The sequence below is a fragment of the Macaca fascicularis genome, chromosome 19 (assembly GCF_037993035.2).
Source record: "Macaca fascicularis isolate 582-1 chromosome 19, T2T-MFA8v1.1".
NCBI classification, from domain to species: Eukaryota; Metazoa; Chordata; class Mammalia; order Primates; family Cercopithecidae; genus Macaca; species Macaca fascicularis.
Genome location: NC_088393.1, coordinates 56,688,982 through 56,699,492, shown reverse-complemented (window position 1 = coordinate 56,699,492; position 10,511 = coordinate 56,688,982). Strand labels below are relative to the sequence as shown.

At 52.4% G+C, this 10,511-nt stretch overlaps 1 protein-coding gene across 2 annotated transcripts; it reads right to left on the bottom strand.

The window, feature by feature from the left end:
• Positions 1–317: 317 nt before the first annotated feature.
• LOC102121606 (galactoside alpha-(1,2)-fucosyltransferase 2) lies at positions 318–10,240 on the bottom strand. 2 transcript variants are annotated; one of them, XM_045381324.3, is made up of 2 exons: positions 10,136–10,240; positions 318–1,860 (listed from the first exon to the last, which is right to left on the bottom strand). In XM_045381324.3, the coding sequence occupies exon 2, from the start codon at positions 1,856–1,858 to the stop codon at positions 827–829; it is 1,032 nt and encodes a 343-aa protein (XP_045237259.2). In that variant the 5' UTR covers positions 1,859–1,860; positions 10,136–10,240; the 3' UTR covers positions 318–826. The 2 variants fall into 2 exon arrangements, with proteins under 2 accessions (XP_045237259.2, XP_045237260.2); XM_045381325.3 differs by having other exon boundaries at positions 328–1,860; positions 10,126–10,240.
• Positions 10,241–10,511: the final 271 nt, after the last annotated feature.

Sequence of the window (10,511 nt, the reverse complement as noted above, 5' to 3'; positions counted from 1 at the left end):
TCCTCAAAGTCATAATTGTGTTTATTTATTTAAGAGTCGGGGTCTCACTAGGTTGTCCAGGCCGCAGTGCAGTGGCTATTCGCAAGTCCAATCATGGTGCACTATTGTTCCGAACCCCTGGCATCAAGCAGTCCTCCCACCTCAGCCTCCCTGGTAGCTGGAAATACTCCACTCTATGACTGTGTTCACACTGGTGATTAAATACAAATTATTCCTTTGATGACTGTGTAATGATGAGCTGCCAAATTAACTGACTGTGGAGCTGGGCCACTTCCGGTCTTGTGTGATACGTATGATCATGGTCTTTGCCCCTGTTCATTTCTTTTTCTTTTCTCTTTTCTTTCCTTTCCTTTCTCCTTTCTTTTCTCCTTTCCTTTCTTTTTTTTTTTTTTTTTGATGGAATCTTGCTCTGTCACCCAGGCTGGAGTGCAGTGGTGCCATCTCGGCTCACTGCAACCTCCACCTCCTGAGTTCAGGTGATTCTCTTGCCTCAGCCTCCCAAGTAGCTGGGATTATAGGTGTGCACCACCACGCCTGGCTAATTTTTGTATTTTTAGTTGAGACAGGGTTTCACCAGGTTGGCCAGGTTGGTCTTGAACTCCTGACCTCAAGTGATCCACCCACCTCAGCCTCCCAAAGTGCTGGGATTACAGGTGTGAGCTACCACGCCAGGCCACTGTTCATTGAGATTTCTGTTACTTGCAGCCCAAAGCATCTTCACAGAAGAGAGAAGGGTCCTCCTCGTGGAACCATGTGCTTCTCATGCCCTGGCACTCACCTTGAGGGAGCCAGAGGAGGAGAAAGGGTATCAAAGGACTGGCCAGCATTAGTGCTTGAGTAAGGGGGACAGGTCTGCAGCGATCCCCGTCCACTCTGGCAGGAAGGCTGCCTCTGGTTTAAAGATTTTGAGGAAAGGGGAGTTGGGGAGGGTGTAATTGGCCAGGTAGATGGTATCTCCGCCCGCGAGGTAGGCGGCCCAGATCCCGAACGTCCCGATGGTCATGATGGTGTGGTTACACTGTGTGAGCAGTGCAAAGTCTTTGGCAGGTGAGCCCTCAATGCCATCGCCAGCAAACACCACATCACCGTGGGAGGTGTCAATGTTCTCCCGACACCAGGCCATGCCATTACTGGTGACCACAAAGATCGGGGAGCTGTAGCGAGCTCGGAACATGTCCAGGGCCTGCTGTAGGTATCGCCGGTCGGCTACCACCCCCTTCCACACTCTTGGCATGACATGGACATAGTCCCCTCGGCGAACATGGACCCCTACAAAGGTGTCCGGCCGGCTCCCGTTCACCTGCAGGCCCCGCAGGAACTTCTGGGCCTCCTCACGCACGTGGTCGTGCAGGGTGAACTCCTGGAGGATCTCGTGGCGGAGGTGGTGGTAGAAGGTCCAGGAGCAGGGGTAGCCCGTGAGGCGGACATACTCCCCTGGGATGTGGCGATACTTCTCCTCCATCCAGTCGTTCAGGTGGTAGTTCTGCCAGGGGATGCTGCTGGCCGTGGCGCTGTGCAACACCGGCAGGGTGATTTTGAAGATGGGGGCCAGGGTGCTGTGCATCTGGGCGGGGATGAAGGCGGGCCGCCCGTTCATCTTGGCCAGGGCATACAGCGTGGCGTACTCACCCATCTGGTTCCCCAGGCGGCCTATAGCATTGATCGTCCATATCCCCCTGAGCTGGCTGGGTTGCAGTGCCTTTGTTGTTGAGGCCAGCCCTGGTATCTGCACCGGTAACTCCCACATGGCTTGAAACTTCGCTAGCCGCTGCTGAATGTGAAATATAGTGGAAACCGTAAAGACAAAGAGGATGAAGTGGGCCATGGAAAAGGAGAAAGGCATCTGAGTGACCAGCATGGCTGTCAGGGGAGGAAAACAGGACACGTTAGCTGAGAGATGGAGGCCCGGGGCGCGGGTGAATGTGGCCATGCGGTTGTGCGCAGGCATTGCATGGGTGCATGTGAGTGTGCTTTTATTTCGGGTGGGTAAATACTTGGCACATACTTGCCTATGTGCATAGGCATGTATCTCGAGTGTGTTTATACAGATGTGTCTACGTTGTGTTCACCGGTGGGTGTGTATACACAGATGGATGTGTACACATTGTGTGTAATGTGGATCTGGGGATCTATACATTGTATACATATACAGGTGTGTGCAAAATTGTGTGTGTACATATACAGCTGTGTACAAATGGACATGTGTACATGGTAGTGTATGGGTGTAGATACATTGTGTACATATAAGGGTATATGTGTAAGCATGTATATATATGTCATCTAAGTGGCTGTGAACACAGCATGTGTGTATATGTGAATGTGTATATATAGGAGTATGTATATATACTTTGTGTATCTATACCTTGTATGCATTTTTGTTTGGTTTTATTTATTTACTTATCATTTATTTTTTGAGACAGGATCTTGCTCTGTCACCTGGGCTGGAGTGCAGTGGTGAGAATGTGACTCACTGTAGTCTTGACCTCATAGGCTCAAGCAATCCTCCTGCCTCAGCCTCCTGAGTACTTGGGACTACAGGTGCACATCACCACGCCCAGATAACTAAAAACAAATTTTCTAGGCCAGGCACGGTGGCTCAAGCCTGTAATCCCAGCACTTTGGGAGGCCAAGACAGGCGGATCACGAGGTCAGGAGATTGAGGCCATCCTGGCCAACACGGTGAAACCCCGTCTCTACTAAAAAATACAAAAAACTAGCCGGGCGTGGTGGCGGGCGCCTGTAATCCCAGCTACTCGGGAGGCTGAGGCAGGAGAAGGGCGTGAACCCGGGAGGCGGAGTTTGCAGTGAGCTGAGATCTGGCCACTGCACTCCAGCCTGGGCGACAGAGTGAGACTCTGTCTCAAAAAAAAAAAAAAAAAAAAAAAAAATTTTCTTTTGTAGAGATAAGGTCTCAGTATGTTGGTCAGGCTGGTCTCAAATTCCTAGGCCCAAGTGATCTTCCCACCTTGGCCTCCCAAAGTGCTAGGATTATAGGTGTGAGCCACTGCACCTGGTCCACACTGTATGTTTAAATGTTTAAATGTGGGTGTTTATCGACTGAGTGTACATATGTGGATGTCTACATATGGTGAGTACAAGTATATGTAGCTATTATTTACTGGTGATCCAGTTTGTAGAGATGTTCGTTTTTTTCTTTTTTTTTCTGAAATGGAGTCTCACTCTGTCACCCAGGCTGGAGTACAATGGCACGATCTCTGCTCACTGCAACCTCTGCCTCCTGGGTTCAAGCTATTCTCCTGCCTCAGCTTCCTGAGTAGGTGGGATTACAGGCGTGTGCCACCATGCCTGGCTAACTTTTGTATTTTTAGTAGAGACAGGGTTTCACCATGTTCGTCAGGCTAGTCTCAAACTCCTGACCTCGTGATCCACCTGCCTCAGCCTCCCAAAGTGCTGGGATTACAGGTGTGAGCCACCGCGCCCGGCCCAAGATGTTCATCTTTTGTTTTTATTTTCCTACTTGCCAGACTCCAGTGCCAGATATATTCATTTTTGCATGTCCTGCCTGTGTCCACTTTGGAGGGAAATTGTCCACCTGGCCTGCCTGCCCTCTTGGCCACAGTCAGTTGAACTTGAGAGGAACACCCAGCTCCACCGTGGATTTTCCATTCATTGGCCATGACATACTGTATGACAAGTGTAGGCTGGCTCTAAAAGATGAGTTGTGGCTGGGCGCGGTGGCTCACACCTGTAATCCCAGCACTTTGGGAGGCCAAGGTGGGCAGATCACCTGAGGTCAGGAGCTGGAGACCAACGTGGCCAACATGATAGGGCCCCGTCTCTACTAAAAATACAAAAATTAGCTGGGCATGGTGGCAGACGCCAGTAATCCCAGCTACTGAGGAGCCTGAGGCAGGAGAATCGCTTGAACCCGGAAGGCGGAGGTTGCAGTGAGCCAAGATCATGCCACTGCACTCCAGCCTGGGGGACAGAGCAAGACTCCATCTCAAAAAAAAAAAAAAAAAAAAAAAAAAAAAAACAAAGAAAAGAGAGGAGGGGAGAGGAGGGGAGGGGAGGGGAGAGGAGGGGAGAGGAGGGGAGGAGAGGAGAGAACAGCGAGCTCTCTGGATGTCTGGGTGGACACAATGCCAAGGATACCTGGTTGGATGAGTAGACTGTGGGTCTGTTTAAACCCCACTTGCCTTCTTGACCAGGGGCCTTTGTGCAGTGAACAACCTACACAACCCCTCAGGGCATCCCTGTTATCTACCCTAAAGCCATTTCCCTTTTTCTCCTTGGTAACACGTAACTTTCTGCAAGCTGCATGTCCTTCAGAGGCAGCTGATCAACTTCCCAGCTGCAGAATCTGAGGTTAAACCAATCCCAGAAGTCTCATTTCTTTTGCCTCCTATCGGGCCACATGGGTGTGTGATGATTCCTACCAATCGGAGTTGGGAGAAGTTGCTGGAAGGCTTAGGAAGGTTTCATTCATTCTTCAAAAGGGGCCAAGATAAGAACGAGCCTCTTTCTGCTGTTTCTGAAAGGAATGATCTGTATGTGATGGCTGGATGTGTAGCAGTCCTTTTGGGACCATGAGACGATCCAGCTAAGAAATGGTAGCACAGCATATGAAGATGGATGGAGCTCAGGTGACTGATGACTTTGTGGAGCTGCCAAATTAACTGACCCTGGAGCTGGGCCACTTCCGGTCTTGTGTGATACGTATGATTATGGTCTTTGAACCCGTTTACTTCTCTTCTCTCTTTCTTTCTTTTTTCTTTTCTTTTTTTTTTTTGGTGGAGTCTCACTCTGTCACCCAGGCTGGAGTGCAGTGGTACCATCTCGGCTCACTGCAACCTCCGCCTCCTGGGTTCAAGCGATTCTTTTGCCTCAGCCTCCTGAATAGCTGGGATTACAGGCACGCCCCGCCACGCCTGGCTAATTTTTGTATTTTTAGTCGAGACGGGGTTTCACCATGTTGGTCAGGCTGGTCTTGAACTCCTGACCTCAAGTGATCCACTCGCCTCAGTCTCCCAAAGTGCTGGAATTACAGGCGTGAGCCACCGCGGCCGACCACACAAATTCTAGATAAAGCTCCTTCCTCATCACTACAAAAGTATATCCTTTCACTAAGTCCAACACAGAATGCTGGACTTCATGACTCAAAGACACATCACAAGCTCTGGCCACAAGGTGCACAAGCTCTGGCCAATTTCAGACTCTCACACTCATGAGCTGTGTGATTTTGGGCAAGTGACATCACCTCTCTGAGTATTAAAACAGTGTCTGGCACATATACACAGGCAGTAAGTGTTTGCTATTGTCACCCACAAAGCAAAGAACACTGTTCATTATAGGCTCTGGGTGAAGAACCCAGGTTTCCCACTTTTCATATTGGGTGTATTGATAGTGGTCAAATTTAGCATTTAAACCATAGATCATAGAACAGGAGGGTAGCTGGGCACAGTGACTCACGCCTGTAAGCCCAGAACTTTGGGAAGCCGACGTGGGTGGATCACCTGAGGTTAGCAGTTCGAGACCAGTCTGGTCAACATAGCAAAACCCTGTCTCTACTAAAAATAGAGAAATTAGCTGGGCGTGGTGGCGTGCACCTGTAATCCCAGCTACTGGGGAGGTTGAGGCGGGAGAATCGCTTGATCATGGAAGGAAGCAGTCAGTGAGCCAAGATCGCGCCACTGCACTCCAGCCTGGGCGACAGAGTGAAACTCCATCTAAAAACAAAACAAAACAAAACAAGACAAAAAACCCACCCAGGTTTCCCTGTTTCTTTAGGCCTTCATTTCTGCAGGCTCCCATGTCATGTAACACTTGCCTTAAACACACTTGTTATGCTTGTGTCTTGTTAACCTTTTATTGTAGGTGCCCAGCTGCAAGCTTTGTGATAGGTGAGGAAAAGATGATAGTTTTTCTCACCGAAGGAAGGAAGGAAGGAAGGAAGGAAGGAAGGAAGGAAGGAAGGAAGGAAGGAAGGAAGGAAGGAAGGAAGGAAGGAAGGGAGGGAGGGAGGGAGGGAGGGAGGGAGGGAGGGAGGGAAGGAGGGAGGGAGGAAGCGAGCCTGCAGGGAGAGAAGGAAGAGGTAGGGAGGCCTCACAGAGCTAGCTGCGCTGTGAGATTGTGAATTTTTGAGGTTTGGCGAGATGCCCTGCACGGCGTGGTCAGGCACCTCTTATGTGCTGTGTGACTTTAACCCAGGGCTTTTACCTCTCTGGTAAAAGCCTGTCATCCCAACGCTTTGGGAGGCCAAGGCAGGTGTTTCATTGTCCTTGTCTGTCCATCAACAGTGGGTTGCGGGGAGGGATAAAAACAACACCTCCCCAGAGGCTGCAGTGGGCTGAGATCGCACCATTGCACTCCAGCCTGAGTGACACAGTGAGACTCTGTCTCAAAAAAAAAAAAAAAAAAAAAAAAGCCAGGTACAGTGGCTCTTGCCTGTAATCCCAGCACTTTGGGAGGCTGAGGCAGGTGGATCACCTGAGGTCAGGAGTTTGAGACCAGCCTGACTAATATGGTGAAACCCTGTTTCTACTAAATAGAAAAAATTTAGCCAGGCATGGTGGCTCATGGCTGTAATTCCAGCTATTTGGGAGGCTGAGGAAGGAGGATCGCTTGAACCTGGGAGGCGGAGGTTGCAGTGAGCCGAGATTGTGCCACTGCACTCCAGCCTGGGCAACAAGAGCGAAACTCCGTCTCAAAAAGAAACAACAACAACAACAAAACCACACCTCCCTTAGGGCTGTGTGGGCACAAAGGGAAATGCTGTATGACATGGGCTGTCCCTGGTATTCAGAGCAGAATTAGTGCCTCAAACTCACACTTATGTCAGCCTTGAACCAAGCACCACTGCCACTCTGCCTGAAGGCATATTTTTTGAGTTGCTTTTTTTGTAGGGATGGTGGGTAGAGCCGGGGGTCTTGCTATGTGGCCCACCCTGATCTCAAACTCCTGGCCTCAAGAAGTCCTCCGTTCTCCTTCCTCAGCCTCCCAAAGTGCTGGGATTACAGGCAGGAGCCACCACACCTGGTCTATCTTACTGAGATTTTTTTTTCTTTTTTTTTTTTTTTTGAGACGGAGTCTCACTCTTTCCCCTGGGCTGGAGTGCAGTGGCCGGATCCCAGCTCACTGCAAGCTCCGCCTCCCAGGTTTACGCCATTCTCCTGCCTCAGCCTCCCGAGTAGCTGGGACTACAGGCTCCCGCCACCTCACCCGGCTAGTTTTTTGTATTTTTTTTTAGTAGAGACGGGGTTTCACCGTGTTAGCCAGGATGGTCTCGATCTCCTGACCTTGTGATCCACCCGTCTCCGCCTCCCAAAGTGCTGGGATTACAGGCTTGAGCCACCGAGCCCGGCCTTCTTTTTTTTTTTTTTTGAGACGGAGTTTTGCTCTTGTTCCCCAGGCTGGAGTGCAGTGGCACAATCTTGGCTCACCACAACCTCTCCCTCCCGGGTTCAAGCGATTCTCCTGCCTCAGCCTCCTGAGTAGCTGGGATTACAGGCATGCACCACCATGCCTGGCTAATTTTGTATTTTTAGTAGAGACGGGGTTTCTCTATGTTGGTCAGGCTGCTCTGGAACTCCCGACCTCAGGTGATCCACCTGCCTTGGCCTCCCAAAGTGTTGGGATTACAGGTGTGGGCCACTGCGCCGGGCCTTTACTGAGTTTTAACAACAGCCCTGTCCAGGCGTGGTAGCTCACACCTGTAATCCCAGTCCTTTGGGAGGCCAAGGCGGGCAAATTACTTACGCTCAGGAGTTCAAGACCAGCCTGCACAACATGGTGAAACCCTGTCTCTACAAAAAACAAAATTCGATGAGAGTGCTGGCATGCATCTGTAGTACCGGCTACTCAGGAGGCTGAGAAGGGGGGAGGATCACCTGAGATCGGGGAAGTCGAGGCTGCAGTAAGCCAAGATCCTGCCACTACACTCCAGTCTGGGCAATAGAGCGAGTTCCTGTTCCCAAAAAACCCCAAAGCAACAACAACAAAAAACCCAACAACCTTGCAAGTAGGTGATACTGTGTCCATTTCACAGCAAAGGAAACTGAGGCTCAGAGACTGGCCCAGGGCCCCAAGGCTGAGAGGAGCTCAGGTGAGCGAGGGGATGGCCCAGGGATGTGGCGGGGCTGAGGAGGGTGCTGAGATGGCAGGGGGAGATTGGAAAAGCAGCTACCAGGGGCCCGCGAGGAAATCTTGAGACATGCCAACAGCTGGAGGGTGATCCAGGGCTGTGCGGTTTCTGATAGAGGAGCTTGGGTATTCCCCAGTCCTCTGAGGTCAGGAAGTCCATCTTGTTATCTGCCCTGAGGCATCACACACCTCAGGCCGGGCCATAGGGGCAGAGGAGAGAGGGAGGTCAAGGTCCCTTCCTCCATCCGGGCGCCCTGGGGGGTCTTCCCTTGGAAGATGGCGGTTAGGATGTCAGAACAGAAAGGGGCCCCAATTTCGAAGCAGCAGCCCGGCCTCCAATTCCCTCAGAGGAATGGGGTCACTAATATCTGCAGGTCACTTCCCTTTTTTTTTTTTTTTTTTGTGAGATGGAGTCTCTGTCGCCCGGGCTAGAGTGCAGTGGTGCGATCTCGGATCACTACAACCTCTGCTTCCCCGGTTCAAGCAATTCTCATGCCTCAGCCTCCCTAGTAGCTGGGATTACAGGCACGCGCCATCAGGCCTGGCTAATTTTTGTATTTTTAGTAGAGACGGGGTTTCACCATGTTGGTCAGTCTGGTCTCCAACTCCTGACCTCAAGTGATCCGCCTGTCTCAGCCTCCCAAAGTGCCGGGATTACAGGCATGAACCACCATGCCCAGCCTGGATCACTTCTTTTGATTCTCTCTGTCCCGTCCACATCTTTTTTTTTTTTTTTTTTTTTGAAACGGAGTTTCGCTGTTGTTGCCCAGGTTGGAGTGCAATGGCAGGTGATCTCGGCTCACTGCAATCTCCGCCTCCCGAGTTCAAGCGATTCTCCTGTCTCGGTCTCCCAAATAGCTGGGACTACATGCGCATGCCACCACACCTGGCTGATTTTTGTATTTTTTTTAGTAGTAACAGGGTTTTATCATACTGGTCAGGCTGGTCTTGAACTCCCGACCTCAGGTGATCCGTCCGCCTCGCCTTGGCCTCCCAGAGTGCGTCAGCCACCACGCCCAGCCCCATCCACGTCTTTCTATTCCAGCCCGGCTTCCTCCTCTCGCTTCTGTACCCTTTACCCAGCACTGGTCCGGCTCCTCCCCAGCTCATAGCACCTGCAGGGCTCCCCATGCCCCTTAAGACAGAATCCCAGCCTCTGGCCTGGCCCCGCACACCCCTCCGGCTTTGTCACCAGTTGTTCCTGTGAAATAACCCAGCTCTCCTCTCACCCGGGGCCCCGTCCTGTCCCCCAGCTCTGAAAGCCTTTCTCTACCCCTAACCGCCCCCGGCCCCGGCCAGCTCAGCGCGTCCTGCTCAGTCGCACCCCTCCGCTAGAGCCCGCTGTCTTTCCGCACCTCCCCAGGATTCGCAGATTCCCGACATTATCACTTCCACTCTGGGAAGGAGAAGGGAGCTTCAGACGATAATGTAGGGCCATCCCTTGGAAACCGCACCTTTATTCTCTGCCCAGAACAGAAGCGGTAATTCAGAGCAGGATTAGCGAGTGCAGGAGGGACGGAGCCGCCTCCCTGGGCCAGGGCAGCGCTCGGAGGTAAGACCGGCTGCTTGGGTTCTGCGAAGCCTCTGAGGAGCCCCAGGGTCTGAGGGAGCAGGCCCCACGGTGGAGACAGGAAAGTCGGGTGGCCACCGGCTGGGTGCGAGCCCTCTCTGCACCTTTACTGCCAGGGTGGTTCCTAGAAACTGCTGAGGGGAGGGAGGCAAGGAAGGACCTGGTGGCCCAGGGTGGAGAAGGGGAGGGAGGTGGTGGCGGTTGGAGCTCTAGAAACAGATCCACCTGGAAGGAAGTGGGGAGGGAGCTAAGGAGGGCAGCTGGCTGGGGAGGGGGTCCTGGCTGCCGAGGGAGGGACCCTCCTCTCCTGGAGGTCTGGAGTTGGGGGTGCATCCCAGAGGGCACCAGAGACCCACGAGGGCACGGCGGGTCCACTTCCCAAATCCCCTGCTCTCTACCTGGGCGTGTGTGCACAGGTGTGCGTGTTGTAGGGTGGGAGAGGAGCCCCTCACCTGCTCTCACCTGGTCCTTTTGAAGGAATCCGAGACAGGGTGGCTTGGCAGGCAGCTCAGTGCTCCCTCTGGGTCTCTCTTTACTCAGGGCCAAAGAAACCCTGGCAGCATCCGTGACTGGCAAACCCCACCCAGGATTTACAAGGCTTTCCAGAGCAGGTGTGGCTGGGCTGTGGGTGGGAGGTGAGCCCGTAGTCCCTCCTCCTTCCCCAGTGCCTGCCAGGCAGTCCATCTTATTATCTGCCCTTAGCTCCTCCACCTGCATAAGACACCCAAGTCTGGCCATAAGAGTCGGGGAGAGAGGCAGGTCAAGGTCGCATCCCCCATCTGGGTCCCCTGGGGGTCTTCCTTGGGGAACTGTGGTAGGATGCCCTGAACAGAAACGG